The following is an 18543-nucleotide window of genomic DNA, read 5'->3' on the forward strand; positions in this document are numbered from 1 at the left end:
TATCCTCGCAGGTGGTACTCCGATACGAGGTAAGAATGACGGAAGTCGGTGATCTTTCACCTTTTCTTTTTTGATTTATTTTTTGTTTTAATTACTTATCCTTTTCATTTTCTTTCAGAACTTTTCATTTTCCGTTTAAACAAAAAAAAACGTCTTTTTCTTTTAATTTGTGTCTGGTATTTTGTCGCAGTCCGTTCTTTGTGTTTTCTTTTTTTTTAAAAACTTATATTAAATCGAGCAAGATTTCTCTCTCTATTCGATATGCTTCAACTGAAAGCATATCATAGCTTTGTGTGTGTCATAAAGCCAGTCACAGCTCCATATTTGTCTCTCAGTGTCTGCCCCACCCACCCGAAAGCTTCTCTCTCTTCCTTTTAATTTTTTAAGCCGTGTCATTTATTTGTTTATTTTTGGAGGGCCTTGCTGTGTGATTGCCATTGCATCGAGGGCTCTCTCCAAGGAGGCCTTGGCCTCCGCACAACCAGCTCAAGGAAGGTTTTCTGGCAGGCGTTTTAATGGTTTAAATATTATAGACACAGCCCATCATGGAAGACCAGATGACCCGTGTTCCAAGGGAAATGCTTCATGCCTCTGTGTGGCTTCGCATCAAGACAGGGCACTCGACCATGATAACTTTTAAGAGTGCCAATGCCAAAATGATTTGTGAAACCAATAACCTTGTTGATGGGGAAAAAAATTTAAATTGTGTGTTTAAAATGATTTTTTTAAACAAAATCTAGTGATGTTAAGGTCTTTGCTCTATATATTAAGGTGGCAGAATCATATCTATACTATCAATAGATTATTTCAGTTATTAGATATGTATGTTACTGTGTTTTTAATGTCTGCATATCCAGCCTTGTGTTCTAGCAGTTTTTTTTTTACAGTTGAATTGTTCGAAAGAAAACTGACTATATAAAATTCGTCCCTGTCGATCTAGCTCTTTCACTGTCTAATCTTCAAACAAATCCAAGGTAAATGGGCTCCTTGCCCCACCCCCCCACCACTGACACCCCTCTCCATGGATTAATTGCACAGCCTAGGCCTCAGGCTCTGTCCGGATTTCAGCCAGGGCAGCTTTTGAGATGCTGCAATTCGCCTCTGTTCTTTTGGTACTGGAGAGGGGGTAAACTTCCACCCGGCTTCCCGTCCCTGCTTTGCTCGCCAGTGACCACTGCCGGAAGGGAATTTGTTTACGAAAGTCAAACGAGGACAGGGTCAGGCTCTGGCGTGATGTTCCCCATGGTCGAAAAGCTCACACATGATGAGGCAGCGGAGAGTAGCTGTCATCTCTGGAATAGTATCCGAGTACAGTCAACGCCTTGGGCCAGGGGGTGGGGGCGCGGTGGCACACAGGGAACGAAGGAGTAAAAGTATCGGAGGTGAGGCTGACCTTGTTGCGTTTCCTAAGATGAATGAAATTCCCTGGAATCTGGCGAGACTGGATGTTTCTGTTTCTCTCTGGCTGCTGCAGCCTCCATTCATGGCCTCTGCCACCATTACGGAGGACACGTGTCGGCCTCCAACCCAACTGAATCACCTTGAGCTAGATCTCGAGCGTCACAGTTTGATGAGAGTGTAAACTCCTGCCTGTGTGGAGCAGCCTTAGCGGGATCCTCCATGCCTCTGTTGAAAAGTCCGTACAATTCTGGAGAATCGGTGTAGAACTGTGTTCTCAATATCTTTCTAGCGTGGTTAACACTGGCCAATTCTTATACAGGGAAGTGTTCTCTGTGTTGGGGCTCAGTTAGCAGCTGATTGAAATGCGCTTAGCGCCAGTTCCTTAAGCTTCTTCTTCACCAAGCCAGTTACTGATGTCAATTTCTCAGTGCGTGGGGGATATGCAGGTGCTACAAGTTGTTCCCTGTCCCCTGGGTGCAATCGTACTGGCGTACGCCCAGCGTTGAGCCACAAAGTGCTGGGACTATGGTTCGTGCCCACGGTTTACCATGCATTGGTGAGATCCCACCTCATCTGATCCCACCTTGTCTCGTCCACCTCATCCGAGGAAGAAAACGAGGGAAAGAAAGTTGGAGAAATGAAGGAGGAAGAGATATTTGGAAGGGTGGGGAGGTTGGTGGATGGTGATTCAAGCACGGGGTCACCTTCTCTTCCCAACACTTTATTGCCATTTTCATAAGTACACTCGATGGACTGTTCATCGAGAAGAGATAAGCAAGGAATATTAAATGGTTGTACTTTGAGGGCCTCATTAGACAGTTTAGATAGCTGCGTTGAGAGGATTTTGAACTCTTTCTATGAAAGCTTCAATTCTATTAAGTAAAAATGTCAAGAGAAAATGATTGTTGAGCTCTCATCAAACAAGTGGGCTCTCAATATCCTCTACCTGGTTTCCTCCTCCCTATTTCTTTCTCATTTTTTCTCCTATCTCTGCTGGTTAGCTTCTCTTTTCACAGAGGTGACGGTTTTCTTGTTCCAGTTGGTCTTTTGTTGAGCAGGTACTTGGTGAGTGTAGCTGCACTCTGTGATCAGTTCCTCTATTCGCTCATGGGTGCAGAGCATGTAATGGGGAGGTGGTTGTGCTGATAACAGTGGCTCTTAGTCACCCATTGTTTTAAGCTTCAGAGCGTTAGTTGAAGGCAGGCTGGGTGAGGACATTTTGTCTTGCAGATGATCTTGTGATGTCACGAATCGGTGCTGTCTCCTGATTGGTCCAACGGAACGTATGCCTGCTCAGAGCAAGTAATTGAAAAGCCCCCAAAATGTGGGGTGGGGAGTGAGCAATTGTTTGGCAAGGTTCTCCCCTGGCCCTTATGCTGCACCATAATGACAAGACACCAACCCCAAATTTCCAGGCCTCCATCAGTATGAGTGCCACTGATGCACCTTTATAGGTGCCAAGTGCCTACCCCATGTAAATTAATGGCCCCCTCCCCCACAATTCATGGGCTCCCATGAGGAAGGGGGGGGCAGGGAGTTTTTCTCAGTTCATGAGCAAAGGGGGCATCCTGGAATTTCGGGCCCAGTATTTCTAATTCACGAAGACCAAGCAATGTCCAGGGTTTGAGCCCTGGTTTCTGCCATGTCAGAGGGCTGGCGCACTATAGTTGACCATGGTTTTTCCGAGGAAGGAGGAGGGGCAGGGGGGAAATTAATTTGGGATTCCACCCTGAACACTATCCCTGAACGCTGTGCACAGATGGGTGCTGGGTGAGGATAGCATGGGCTCAGCTGTGAAGTCCTGCATGGTTGTATAGTCTAGATGCCTGACACTTAAATGTCTGGGCTCAGTCGTGAAGAATGACCACTTGGATAAAGTATCGGAAAAGCGATGAGGCCTAAAAAGTCATAACCCAATAACCGGCACCGCTTTCAGAAAAGAAGGAATGAAAACTGAAGGGAAAGTCCTGGAAGTTCCTCAAAAGGAAGAATAAAAAACAACTTTGGGCATAATATTTCCATTTTAGGAGTGTAATCTGAAGAATAAATTCCACTGTTTCAGAATTGGAATCTAGGAACCAACAGCCTCAAGGCCCAGTCCCTCATTAAGAAAAGAATCTTCTGACTTCAAATGTGTTTCCCCAGCAATAACTTGCCCTTTACAGTGGATTTGGATAAATAAATCATGAGAGGGATTCACGGCAACAAACCAGCTCGACGAGAAATACATCTGTGCGTGTGGGGTCAGGGTTCAAAGCTGCTGGTGCCACGACTACAATGTGCCATGTGAGGGGGTGATCGTGTGAGCGGGGGGGGGGGCGGGTGGCTGTATGAGGAGGTGACCCTTAACCGGGAGCCAATGTAGGTCAGCGAGCGCAGGGGTGATAGGTGAGCGGGACTTGGTGCGAGTTAAGTCACGGGCAGCCGACTTTGGGATCACCTCTAGTTTATGTAGGGTAGAATGTGGGAGATCAGCCAGGAGTGTGTTGGAATAGTCAAGTGTAGAGGTAGCAAAGGCATGGATGAGGGCTTCAGCAGCGGATGAGCTGAGGCCAGGGCAGAGACAGGTGATGTTACGGAGGTGGAAATAGGCAATCTTCATTACGCTGCGGATATGTGGTCGAAAACTCATTTCAGGGTCAGACAGATGTAAGGGAGAGGGATGGAGTCATTGGCTAGGGAACGGAGTTTGAGGCGGGGACCAAAGACAATGGTTTCGGCCTTCCCAATATTCAATTGGAGAAATTTTCTGCTCATCGGATGTCGGACAAGCACTGTCGGACTATTTAGAGACTGTGGAGGGGTCGAGAGAAGTGGTGGTGAGGCAGAGCTGGGTGTCATCAGCGTACATGTGGAAACTGACGCTGTGTTTCCGGATGATGTCGCCAAGGGGCAACATGTCGATGAGAAATAGGAGGGAGCCAAGGATAGATCCTTGGGGGACACCAGGGGTAACAATGCGGGGGCGGGAAGAGAAGCTGTTGCAGGTGATTCTCTGGCTACAATTAGATAGATAAAAATGGAACCAGCAATATTAATTTAAACAGCATCTTCGATATAATTGCATTCAGTGCCCATATTCCTCTTTCGAGCATCTTGTCTATTCAGTATTATATCCAACCCCTCAGGGTTTAATCACCGCAGAGAGAATAGTTACAAATGGGTACTAAATGTGCCACATTGATGTGGTAGACAATGCCCCCTGTTAAAGGGTTGCCATGTGCCATTGGGTACGTGGTGAAAGCCAACATAAGTAGAGTCGTTGCAGTACTTGGCCACACTGCTTATCCACCTTGACGTCTCTTCATGCAAGTGCAGTCCCGGGGTGTTTTCTGTTTCGACATGGACCACAAAGCAAATCTGTGGAATATAACCGGAGGTGTTCCCTGTTAAATGGACCCCTTTAACAGGCGTGTGCTGTATTCGTGACTAACTGTGCCCTGTTCAGACTGCCCTAGCCAATGGTTCGGGGGCCAGTTTGGTACTGGTACTGAGGCTGATCTCTGTCCACTCCAGCATCCCCTTTTTACAAGCTGCACCAGAGCTGACCCGGGAGCACGCTCATTTTGGAACACTTGATCCATGCGTGGGCACCTTTGAGTCTTGCCGCGTTGGCGATTGGCAAGCACTGCAACGGGCAGGCAGGCAGACACTTACGGAGTGTCCTGGGGTGTGGAGTGGGAAGCAACCGATGAAAAATAGACTGCCGAGGAGCGATCCCGGATTAAGAAGCCCATCTCTCCTCTCGCAAGTCAGCAGTCGGCAGCCAGCCCCAAGCTCGCCCCCTTGACTAGATGCTTTCCCGGTGAACAACACTTGGGCGAGCCGGTTTCGTGGCTTGCGGCGCCAGGATTTGGTGATCCAGGGCAGGGCGTTGAGGGGAGGCCGGTGGGGAAAATGCAGCCGTTTCTGCATGCCGTGCGTGAGAAGTCCCGGGATTTTAATTCCCTCTGCTGCGGTTTGTCTCCTGACAGGTGCTCTGCAGATCGAGAACAGCGAAGAAACCGACCAGGGGAAATACGAATGTGTCGCATCGAACAACGCCGGGGTGCGGTATTCTCCTCCCGCCAATCTTTACGTGAGAGGTAGGGAGCGACTGATTACTCAACGCCCCTTCACTAAAGGGTGTTGGGCCTCTAGCAGAGCACCACTTCGATCAGCTTCTAGTGCCTGAATGTTTGTTTGTTTTCCACTAAAGCAGTTCAGAACAGGGGCGTATATTCCTGTTAGGTTGGATTCCAATGTTAAAAATCCTGGGAGAACCCGCCGGATTTCCTGGGAGGAATTCTTCCGCGTGAACGACAGGTTATACTAGTCCCAGCAGAACCTTGGCACAAGGATTGAAACCAATTGTTTTCTATTTTTGATTTTCCTCTTCAGTAAATGAAAATCACACAGCTCAATGTGCCAGGGTACATTTTTTCCAAGGTGGCTCTCCCGACACTGGGCCATGCTTGACGTAGTCGGAGACTCAAGCACAGATGTCAGCGCACCTGAATGGCGTTGCTCTGTGAGTCGGGCGCCCCGACCCCAGCTCCGCCCCCCTCTCCGCCCCGCCCCCGATTTTAATCACTGCAAGACACCACACGTCCAGTTGAGCTCCTTAACAGGAATTCATCCTTGTCCCCATGGACCTGCCTCTCTTCCGCGGTTACCTCCGAGCCAGGGTTTCCCTCGAGATGGAGCACGCGGTGCCCACAGGTACGCTCGCGGCCTTCCGCGCGAGGCGGGCGCCGGAGGCACTGGAGTGCATCATCACCCCCGGCAACCAAATTTTAATTTGAATTTAATGGTTAAAGTTGAATTTGTTTTAATTTGCCGGTTTTAGCGCCCCCACCCCTCCTTTTAGCCAGGGGGCACTTGTATAATTTGTGTTAAAAAAAAACGAGGGGGCACCTGAAAAGTTTTTTTGGAGTGTGTCCCCCACTCCTTTAATCAGGGGGCACTTGATTATTAGTTTCCAACAAAATAGTTGTACCCGTAGAAACGAAAAAGTTGCAGACTGAGAGCTGATTGCAACACCGAAGGAGCAACTCGGATTGCTGAAAATGTACGACAGGACGGCCAGCATCTGCCAAAGTTGCCCTTCCCCTTCTCACCAACTGTCCTAGGTCAATGCCCTTCATCAGAACTCTGATCGAGGAACCCCCACCCCCTACATTAACCTGTCTTTTCTCATTTGGATGCTGACTGACCTCATGTGGGCCTCCAGAATTTACAGTCTGTACACCCACAAATAATTTAGAAAAGCTCCCACAAGTAAGACATTATTTTTGACCTCGTTTGTGTCCCATGCTTGGCCCCACTGTCTCTCTGAAAAGGGTTCGGCTCAAACAGCGTCCCGCACCTCTCCCGCTTATTCCAAACTCTTTATTTGAAGAGGCTGGTTGAGGCCCAGTCAGGCAAGCCAGGACATGCCCAATTAGTAAAACTCCCAAATCGCTTCCAACAAAATCACAAATAAAATATAACATAATGATAAGCATACGCTTTCAGCAGGGGTTTCTGGATAATAACTAGGAGCACGCACGCTGAACTCTCTCCCTGACACGGGCACACTGAAGCCTGACTCAGAACAGTTACCCGAGCACACTGGAGAAGGAAACTGCTTTTCGCAAAAATAAATAATTCGTAAGTCCTGCTGACCTTAGTAATTATTCCTAAAATTAATGTATGTGGGAGAAATAGCTTAAAATAAATGTAAAGATTGGGAAACATGCCATTTTAATCATGGGAAGGGAGAAGAGCAACAAGAACCAGACCAGGTGGCACCCTCATTTTGCTCTTTTTAGTAGATGTACAGCTATCTCATTAAATAGTTTCTTACTATTCTTTATATCTATATTCTCTCCAATACGGCAGACCAGTGAGAGCCACTCATTGCAGCAGGTCCTTTAAACGATTCTGCAGGGAGCTGCTCAGTGCAGTGTGGTGTTATCGACCCTAACAACAAGAGGCATTTCAGACAAGCTCATCTAAACTCGTAGGAAAAGAATAAAATTGAGAGTTATTTGATCAGACGTGCCAGAATAGCTGATCTCATTGGTCATTTTCAGCCATCCAAACAGCACAGTTAAAACTTGCTTGGGTGATGTCATAGCCATATGATGTCACCATGTCAGTTCTGATTGATTATAGAATGGAGTTAATACATGATTGGATAGAAATGGTCACGTGATACTCCCTCTCGCCAAATTGAGAGTCTGGGCTGACCCTACATTGAATGTCATCTTTCAAGTCTCCGCCTCTTGTAGCCATGCAGTGTGGGGCAATTTGCCAAGGCGGGTATCTGCCGTTGAAGATGGATATTCATAAGTGTGCTAAAGTCCTCAACAAACGCACTCAACAGCCACCATTTATTTTGGGCAGAATCCAGGAGGTACTGGATTGTGATATCTAATGGCAGGAAAGGATATTTTTTTTAAAGTGTGGTTTCATCTAGCGAGTGTCCAATTTAGCGACATATATGTTGGGGGCCCTCTTGACGCACTCAACTGAAGGGCCAACTGGCTTCAGGTGCATCATGGGAGTACACTGTTGCACCTAAAACGGTTGCAACTTTGGACCATTCAGTAAAGTTAGAATACTGCTGGTCACCTAGTCTCTTGCCAGGGATTTTTCAAATCCCTTCAAATCTTGTAATATACGTCCCTGTTCTATCTGAAGATAGGCTATAAACCGTAGCTAGCAAGGGGAAGGAGCTAATTCAGCCTTTTATGTAACTTGTGATAACTGAATGTGCTTGAGCTCAGTTTAGGAGAGTTGATGTATAAGGACAGGAATTAAAAAGTCTCCAGATCTCACTGGATCTCGGTCCATTCCAGCCATGGCCACTTTTGTCCAGAGAGGGCATTGAAATGTATAAAGTGGACATTAGTTTGGAATAATCCATTCCCATTCATTTTACCCTTGACAGCAATAACCTCAGTCTGGTCCCATCATATCTAAAAATCTAGCCCAGGGAATCATGGCTTCTCTCGCTGAAGGCCGTTAATAGTTACACCTCTGTTTAAGTCATTCATTCTCCTAAGCGTACAGCACGATGTGACTCCAAATTTAACAGTTATTTAAATAATAGTATTATATTATCTATAAAATTCATATTTATAAAATTCTCAAGTAATGTACCAGAAAAACCGTATTACGGAACAATGTGTAAAAACTCAAAATGGCTGAAAAACTCTTGCCTCAATAGCTGGAATGGATGAAAGGACCCAGTGAGTTTTCCAAACCGTCTAAAAATATTGTTAGTTCTCAAATCTTTAAAAATATAATTTCTGATATTTTTACATCATTTGGTCTTTGACCCAGTTGATTGTGGAGGAATAGAAAAGATTAAATATTGTGCCTTGAGTAATTTTTGAAAGCCAATCTGTAAACTATCAATTGTCTATCCAGATCCTTCCAGAAATGACAGCATAACTACCAATTGGGAATGGTCTGCTATTGAATCTACTCTCAAAGCCTACAGCTAGGCCAAGAGCCTGAAAGGAGCTGATGGCAAAACCTGGTATCTTTCCCATCCGCTGATAAACAGCATGCAGCTTATAGAAATCTCTTGACTCCTGTAAATTGGGCAACGTTCCTGTAGTTGCCACAGGACCCTACCCTTTCACACCACCAGGTTTTAATCTTGGCCCAATTCAACTGATCCCAAATGGGACTGTTGTAAAGTTGCAACAAAAATGAACTGTTTCTGAACTATTACCAAATCCTTTCTGGTCATCACCACTGAGCTATGTGTTGCAACCCATCGCAACCATTTTAAGAACTCCAAAGACAATGTTAAGTAAAATAAGTTGCCTGGACGTGCATGGTATTTCTCCCTAACTTGTGTTGTCATTTTAAACGAGACTAAATGACAGGTACTTATTCAGTGTTTTCTGATATGCAGAGAAGGGCACACTGACAGACAGAGAGGCAGGCAGGCAGGCAGCAGCATTGTCAAAAAGTAAGCATCTCTAGGGGCAACAGGAAGGAATTGAGACCCATTAGTGATTTCTCTGGTTGGCACTAGATGAGTTTACCCGTGGCACATAGCCCTTTAAAGAATCTGCATGTGGCGTATCAGCCCGGAATAGAGACAAATCCAAGTGAAATAGATGCATCCTCTTGGCTTCTTTGCAGCCTCAGGAGGCTTTTACTCTAGTAACTAAAACAGACAAGATATCTTAGTTTGGGAACAGCTGACAGAGATCAGGTGGTAGATTATTTGAGGGGTTCAGTTGTGGATTAATGGATACATGAGAGTGATCGCAAAGCAGTGTATAAACCTTAAACTACAAGAGCGAAACCTTAGGTTGTATGTAACTGATGTACAGATGCCAGAATCAAAGCTGCAACCATGATGAAGCTCGTGATATTGTGCAGGATACCTCTGCTCATGTGGGAAAGTCTTCATAACACTCCAGCTTGATCGAAGGTGCCTCTCCCTGTGACTCCTGCTAGCTGTGGAGAAATGTCTGCCTGCCACTTGGTGACTTTCCACAGATTCCAAGTGGGAGTCCATGCTTCAACACCCCATGCTGTAACGCATTGGTGTAAGGTCATCAATGTCAAATCTTCTGACTTTCTGATGGAATCATCTTCTTTTCAGTCTTTATGGGAGGGTAGAGGATTTGGCCTTCACCAAGGTGGGGAGTGTCTTTGTTGGGTAATCTACCTTTCCCTACCTTATTGCACCAGTAAAAACCATAATCTTAGCCACTGCCTTGCTGCAGAAGAATTCTGCGTCCCACAATCCAATTCCTTTTTTCTTTTTGTAGATAGAAGTCAAGAACGTTAATGCCTGTTTTTTCTGGAGAGTTGCTGCAAACACTTGACCCATGTGACCAGCTCATTTATATCTCAATAATGGTCACCTCCCAGCAACGTGTAAATGGCGTTGCTAGGTTTTTGCCTGTGGCATATTTTGCATTTTTTGTCCCTCCACGTGCAATCCTTTTTAACGGTTCAGAGTGGACAATCCAGGCCTTCAACCTCGACGCAAGAGGACTCCTAAGTGCAATGCTGCCTCATTTCAATTAAAGCCTGCATTCTTTGTGACCTCGCTGAATGAAATTGCCCAATCAGAGTGAATTGAAGCTGAATTATGAGCAGTTCTGTGCTGTGAATTCAAGTCCATTGAGAACTGAGTTGGAGCTTGACTCATTTTAATTTTGGATTCTTTAACAGCTGTCAGAAAGAAGACTTTCATCCCATCCATCTGGGCTCATTTCCAACTACAGCCCTGGAGATGAAAGGATGTAAGGATCGTGCAGCCCAGTCCCATCTTTTTCCTTTCTTTGAGAATAGGATATTCTCCAATATCGCCGTGCGCATTGGAGCCAAATCTTCGGTCGCAAAAGAAATAGATAATTCAAGACTTTTTGGTGTTTAAGGTGTGCTGCAGTCCCAAAAGACGGATTCATTGCAATAAAGCAGGTGCTTGATTCAGAAGGCGGTGGCTGCCTTGGTTCGGACTATGTTGCAGTATTGCACAGCTTCACCTGAAATGAGGCCTGGTCACTCTCGATCATTTGTGATTCTTTTGAAGACTACGTTCTAGCTTATTCTGCCAACTTTTCAAATTCTAGACTGGCTGGAAACTGGCAGAGATCAATATCAATAGATCAGAAGTGAGAAGGCTCTTAGACTCGCTCCCCTGAAGCAAGATTATCAAACTAATTTAATATCATCGAGCCTAGATTTTTCCAGCACTAATCCAGCCATGTGTTATTAGAAATCTTGCATAGGCCATGTGCAGCCGCACTAAAGTAACACCACTCAGTAAATCTATGTCTTGATGTCCAATGGCAGAGGGAGGAAAACGTATGATAGAATCATAGAATTTTACAGCCCACAGGAGGCCATTCAACCCATTGTGTCTGTGCCAGGCCTCTCTCTTAAAGAACCATGCACTTAGTCCCATTCTCCTGCCCTTTCCCCATATCCTTTGCTCTTTTGTTTTTAACTGGAGAAACCTTGGTGTAGGCCGAGGCCCATTATGCAGGATACAGTCAAGATTGGCAGGAGAGAAGACAAGGAAAATGAAGATTTAGATGGATAGGTAACAAAAGCCTGTACATTTTAGGGAGACAGGAAGACTGATAGGGGTGTGGCCATATGAAACGATGTTAGAGTGAGAGTTGGTACAAGAGGAGCAGTGTTACGAATCCGTGCTTCTGGTGTGAAGCCTTTGACTGCTGGATGCATTATCGGAAATTTCTGCCGTACTTTACCCGCATTTCTGACTTATACTCCCAGGAGGGGAGGCCTCTGCACTGGGAGTGGGAACTCATCAATATACCCCCCTGATGAGTCCTCGAAACAGAAAACCAATCTTTTGACGACAAAGGGATCATTGCTGCTCCACCACTAACCCCTGACCAGCAAGGAACAGACTACGAGGCCTCTGAGGATTTTTCTTCCGGCGTATATATTTCTAATATATTCTCTATTCCTCTTGTTCGAACAGTGCAAAGCTGCTTCGGGCCTTTCTCTCCTTATGCTGTAACAACTAATAATTTGAAAATGATGAAATGACAACACAAAGGGGAAATATTAAAGCAGTATATTAACATAATGGCTACACTGTAAGTAGATCAGCATTCCCAGCTGAGAGTTATGAATTCACTCCACAGACAGTCAATTTACCAGAATACAGATTGTTAAAAAAATATTATCCTCCTTGCATGCTTTATGTGTAAAGTACCACTCACAGCATAAGAAAGTAATTTGTTTTGTTAAATTGTTTTTTTTCCCCTGGTGCCTGTAAACTATCAAGGCCCCTGAGCTTCCTCTTCAGAGGATAAAGTGGTTACTAAGGCAACGATTTGACCCTTGCGTTGGGGACTGTTGCTTGATGGTCGCTTCATCCTCCTGAAGGTCTGACCTCTGAGGGTTCGAAGGTCACGGATGAGGCTTACTAGAAGGAAAAATAATTTGAAAACTTCTACTTTGAACTAGTGCCATTAGACAAGTTATGATAAAGGGAAGGAAATAAATACCAATTGGATGGAAAGGTAAAAGGTTATTGGTGACGTATGGAAGATAATGCAAATGATTTTTTTTTCCCCTGCAATTTTAATTTTGGAGTATAAAAATGTTAGGGGGATGGATATTTGATCCCTCTCGCAGCTTTCCTCCCAAGTCTGCGACATTCAAGGTTCTACTGCGTTTAAAAATGATTTGTGGCCGCAGCGTGGGAACAGCGGACTCCTTTCCGTGAGCGACAAGCGCGCAGTCAATTTGTGGCAGAAGGCCTTGTCCAGAGAGCTGCAGACTGCCGCGCGCTCGGCGCAGAGGTTGAGAGCTCGAGTCGGCTGTTCCTGGTCAGCAATGGGGACAATGCAGCCGGCATCTCTTTCACTTCTTAAGAAGGCCACTGTGGTGGGGAGAGATGGGGGCCCCAAGCACGAGACTTCAGGGGGGTGGGGGGGAAACCCGATAAAACTGCTTGTAGCAAATTTTATTTTCTGAGGAACTTTCTGTCAGAATTCAGAAGCCGACAAAAGGAAGTGAAAGAGATGGAAGGGGGAATGAAGAAAATGTTTTTAAGTTATGTGTTTTAAGATAATATAACAGTCTTGTGTTAGTTTTTATTTATTATTTAATTTGATTTATCAGTGGAATAGTTTGAGTTAAAAAAATCAGTTCCCTCAGAAGGACTAACTATTGAGACGACGCACAAAAAAAAATTGATTCTTGAAGGTCTAGGCGGAAAGGTCAAAGGTCGTTAGTGAGAGTAGATGTTGCAGCTAAAAGCCTTGAAGAGGCCTTTTTACTCTCTCTGTGTTTCCCCTATTTCTCTTCTCCCCATGTCATTGTGTTCCGCATCAAACCCCCTACATCCCTCAGAGCTACGAGAAGGTTGGTGTGTTTTTCTTTTTTACTTTTTTTAACCCACATTACATATGAATAATCTTTTTATAAAAAAAAACTAAAACCCCACAGCACAGTTCAGATAATTTGCACTAGTCTGTGGGTCTCCCGTTTTTGCATCCCAAAGTTTCCCCCCCACTCGTTTTGGTAATGTGCTGTGCCTTGTGGTGATGGTACCTTGGCGCTTGTACACTGTTGCCTGGTGCATGATGGGAGAATGTAATAACACGCTGCATGCTGCTGGGCCACGCTAAAATATGCTACGACAAGACAGTGTTCCTGCTGCATTTTAATGAGGGTTCAAGGTTTAACGATGGTCTTGGAGCCTGCCAGGCACCTAATTGCACTATTTGCACCTGGACTACACTGAATAATAACTACCCGATGAGACTACTTTGTGTGTGTGGAGCGGGGCGGGGAGGCGAAGGTAGAACTGTAGATTATGCCATATAAAAGGGATATTTTGTGAAGTGCATTGTGGGACTGAAGTGAATGTAGTGTCATAGTGTGAAATGGGAGGTATGGTGCCAAGGTGGCAGCCTTTAAAAGGTGCCGTGTTGTCTTTCAATTTGCCCCGAGATAGGAACAATAAATTATTGTATTGCAACTTGCACACATTGAGATCATTTTAGAATTGTTCCTGATTTTCAAAGTTTGATTGTGTGTGCGGGGGTGGGGTTGAAAGGGGGTGGAAATTGAGCAGCTTTGAGGCCGAGGACAAGGTGCTATCTGCAGGACGTGACCTAACCGACAATGTTGTAGACACAGAGGCAAGTGCAGAACCAGGAAACACCACTACAATCCAACTGGGCAGTCCCAGTGTCTAAGGAATATCATTATCTCTCGTGCTCCTCCATCAAACCGTGATAATTACCCAGCAAATTAAATCAGCCTCCCCCCCCACTGCCTTCTTTGGCAGTCCACCATTCCATAGGAAGGTCTGGAGAGGCAATAAGAAAAATGCAGCCTTGCTGTGGTCTCTTGCATCTCACTCTTCATGATGCAAACAGCTTGGTAAGTTGTGCTACAAAATATCACAAGAGGAGTCCCCAGTACAGGGAGTGCGTGAGCCCTTGACCCGGTAGAAGAAAGGCTCTCTCTGGTCCCAGGGCAGAGTGGCTGCTTGTCTGCCTCATTTTTGTAGTCCATCCTCAGCTGGGCCATCAGGTGGAGTCCGAAGTGGAACTGCAGTATTCCATTTCTGGGAGAGAAAGGGAAGCAAAGGATAGGAAGGATTTAATAAAAGAGGCTTTTGAGGGAATCTCAGACCAGCAACAAGATGGTTACAGCCGGAGGAAAGTTATTATTGAAAAAGCAATGGTAGCAAATGGACTGGTGAGTTACCAAAGGATATGATTTTCATATGTAAGCCTAGATGGTGTCAGCAGCCTATCTGAGTATGGAGCACGTCACAGCCAAGCCTAATTCTGGCTTCATCTAAGGTCCACACACCTTCCAAAAGAGGTTATTGGAAATCTATCAGCAGTAGGAATTGGTCTGATTTCCCCCCTCTAGTCCAGGGCACCTATACCAATTAGACCAACTCTCATGCTGCCCTAGGTGAGGTAAATGAGCACAGGTCGGCGATTGAAGCTGTGAGTTCTGCCCCGTGCAGTTTAAAAAGCCATTACCTTTACCAATTGAACCATTGGAATTTTATTCACCTCTTTAGATTCCCTGGTTTCCATTCCCAAAGCTAGAGGTGTGCAGGCTGTTAGAGTTCTACCAATTGCCGTTTGGAGCCAAACCTCTCGGAGATGTACGAGCACGTACAGAGGTGATTGACCCTCAATATTCCCCTTCCCCCAATGACAAAAGTAAGGCAGGAAGCCCAGCCTGCCGGGAAAGGGCGGCAAATAACATCTTCCACTCAACAGTAGAGCACATTAGCACACCAGTGCACACTGCACCGTATTCATTGGCAAAGTGGCACCATCGGGAAAACGGGATCAATCTATTTTATAATCAACTTCACCTCATCGTCCCCCCAGCGCTCCAACACACACAGACGCACACCAGACGCTCTGTGTTTGTACAGCGTTGGTGCGTTATAATAGTGACATTTAGACTGAAGATCAAATATAAAGAGGAAGCGGGTGTTGGAACTAAAATCCCAGCAGGGATGCATCCGAAGGAATTAAATAGTTTCAAGTCGAAAGAGAGAAAACAGAAGCAATGAGAAGAAAAAAAACCTGCCAATCATTTGAAATATTCGGTGGTGCTATTACTGCACTTGGCGAAGTTCCTGCTCAGTCCCATAATTCATTACACAGGAGGAGAAAAGATAGAAAGAGCTCCCTGATGGTTTCTGACAACAGTTTGCTCAATAAAGCTTGGCTCAGCTGCCTTTAATGCTGTATTTAGACAGTAATTAAGACTGGAAATAAGCAAAAGGTTTGAATTTGGCCTTTTTTCTTAATTTAATGAGGATTTACTGACTCCGAGTCTTCATGTTTGCCGATCCTCTCTGCTCAGCTCCTCTATTTGAAGAAATTTAAAACTAATTAAGAGAAAAAAATTCCAGCGCTCTCGGTACATGGAAGTAAGCAAGCAAGAAAGAAAAGAAGTTATTTAACAAAGTACACATCTCTTAAAGGGGAAGTCATCTGCTTACCAGATGCTATCTGTCTGCCGTCGTTCTCGCTGCTCTGCCAGCAGCTTGACTATCTTGCCACTCCTCCAATGCCGTGTAGCTCCATGTTGTGGAGATGGCCAGCTTTGTAATATTTGTAATTGTATTTTGCCTCGCCACAAGAATGCCAGTGTGTTGCCACCTTTTCAATTGCCCAAGCCAAGGGTACATTTTCACTGGTAGCCCGCCCACACATGGGAATCTGGAGATAGTCAGAAGACTCCGTGTTTGCCGCCCATGTGGTGAAACAGAACAATTACATCAGTTAGATTTTTCCACAATGTGGGATCGAACCTCGGGAAAGGATTGTGGTTGCAATTAAGCTATGAAGTGTACCGTTGTGTTAAGTTAGGTTTTCAGTTTCGCTTTAAAGCAACTCATTGAATGCAAGTCTCAATAATCCAATAATCAACGGTGTTGTGGAATACCATCTTACATCATCCTTTTGCCAAGTCCTAACATTTGGGGACCATTCCAACTTCCAAATCCAATTTTCAACAGTATTATTGAGCTCAAAGCCATCATATTGCAGCAGTGATGTTCTGCCAAGGGTTGTTCACGTAAGTCCTAAATATGATAGCCAGGACCTCCCCAGTGGGTAAACTACAATACAGAGCAGGAAAGCTCCGATTCCATCCCTGATCTGTGCTGAGTTAAGTGATCTAAGCTGTGGCAACAGCAGTTCTTAGAATCCCAGGAAAAAAAACGGTCCAACTTTCCATCCTAGTGGCCATCCCACACACATGTGAAGCCCGAGAGCATCAGGCTTGAATGTGTATGCCGCCCTTACCTTACTGGCACTCGCTGTCGAGGATCACTTGTAAAGAAGGGCCAATTGGATGAACTGCCAGAGAGCCTCCACAACCAGTGGAACCATTACCTCAGCACAAGCCACAGCAGAGCCGAGTGAAGAAAGAAAGAGAGGAAAAAAAAATCCAAGAATATCCAATCTTATTTACTCCTTGTCCAAGTGACATGCCGTGACAGTACATCAACGCTGCGCCAACCTTTATTATTATATTGACAGGCTGTCCAATTGGAATGTCAGACACCACTTTAGTGCTTGCACAGCCTAATGTAAGTCACGGTGCACTAAACACCCTGACAGAACACTGGTATAGAATGAGCAGAGCAGTCTTCTGAATCAGCAGCTTTCAACTTATGGTGCATTTTGACAGAGTGGCCTTTTAAGGCTGCCAAGCAGATCAGTGTGCCCTACATGCTGTTTTTCAGTAAATCAGAATAGAGTCGTGGAGTAGATGTTCAACTTGCCGCCCGAGCATCAAACTGGTGCTGTGGGTCAGCTGACAGTTGTCGAGTCCGCCCAACTCCCATTGAAATCATTGGAATGGGAATCGGGCAGTTTCTAGAGCCTGATCCACAACACCAGTTTTACACCCAGGCAGACAAGTTAAATATCTACCTCCTAGAGTTTTACAGCACAGAAGGAGGCAATTCAATCCATCGCACCCGTGCAAGCTCTCTGAAAGAGCTGTCTGCTTAATTTTATTCCCCTGTTCTTTCCCCACAACTTTGTAAATCCTTATTTTTCAGATAGTTATCTATTTCCCTTTTAAAAGTTTTTCCAGATTCTGCTTCTGTAAGAGCATACCACATCCTAATAACTTTCTGTTGTTTACAAAAAAACAAAAGCCCCTCCTTTCATTATTTTGATGATGATCTTCACATGCCCCCCTAGATACTGACTCATCAACTAGTGGAAATAGATTTTAATTATTTATCATATCAAAATCCCTCATCATTTTGAACACCTCTAGTCTAGTGAGAAGAACCCCAGTTTCTCCAGTCTTTCCTAATTAAAGCCCAGCATTCCTGGTAACATTTTATCATCCCTAATCTCCATAGTCTTTACATCCTTCCTAAATATTGAAAGAAGGTGTCGGTTGTAGGTCCATGTTCTGTATACAGCTTACTGGACTGTAGAACATTCAGTTATTGACCCTGGCCATGAAAAAAGGAGGGCCTGGCATCTCTGTCATCCACTAATATTCCCAGTTTATTAGGAGTCCCATTTGAGCTGCTGAGTAATTGGTTGGACTCACAGACGCAGCAGACTGTGGAACTAGGCAGAGTGAGCGTGGACTATAACACATCGCTGGGCTCCCACTCAGGGCAGCCGTTCATTAATCCTGGATGGAGTGTGTGTGTGGTTGTCAGACAAGGGCGGGAGCAAGCTTGGTTGGGATGCTGTCTGCTGTCATGTGGCTAGGTCCACACATAACAAGTGGACCCTTGGGGTGAGGTAGGCACCCAAAGATCTGTAACCCAGCAACAACCAGCGCCTCTGGAGGAGGTGAAAAAGCTGTGCAGACAGGTACATGCCCAGTCACCATCTCTAACCAGCTGCAGGCTGCATACAGCATCTGGGTCTGAGAAAGACCCAGGAAAATTGAGATAATCCACTTATAGCTATGGCTTCTGCTTATTGCTGTTAATAACTGAACTAATACTGATTGCAGAAGCTTAACTGCAGTACTGCACATATAGATGTTGCAGTTGTGTTGATGTTTTACCTTGTGCGTAAGATAGATCAAACTGGAGTACATCCACACAGTCCAATCTCTTTGTTTTGTGAAGATAAGTCTCAATGAGACACATGAAGTGCTGACAACAAGCTGCTGATATTA

At 45.2% G+C, this 18543-nt stretch overlaps 1 protein-coding gene across 18 annotated transcripts in view; it reads left to right on the plus strand.

The window, feature by feature from the left end:
* LOC139228683 (receptor-type tyrosine-protein phosphatase S-like) overlaps positions 1–18543 on the plus strand; it is a 592821-nt gene that overhangs the window by 297909 nt on the left and 276369 nt on the right. For 17 of the 18 annotated variants that reach the window (XM_070859924.1, XM_070859930.1, XM_070859927.1 and 14 more), the window contains exon 6: positions 5376–5486. In XM_070859924.1, coding sequence (XP_070716025.1) covers positions 5376–5486 — 111 coding nt within the window. Of the gene's footprint in view, positions 1–11; positions 30–5375; positions 5487–13239; positions 13252–18543 lie in introns of all 18 variants that reach the window. The other variant, XM_070859939.1, reaches the window with a different exon arrangement.

The sequence above is a fragment of the Pristiophorus japonicus genome, chromosome 18 (assembly GCF_044704955.1).
Source record: "Pristiophorus japonicus isolate sPriJap1 chromosome 18, sPriJap1.hap1, whole genome shotgun sequence".
Classification (NCBI taxonomy): Eukaryota; Metazoa; Chordata; class Chondrichthyes; family Pristiophoridae; genus Pristiophorus; species Pristiophorus japonicus.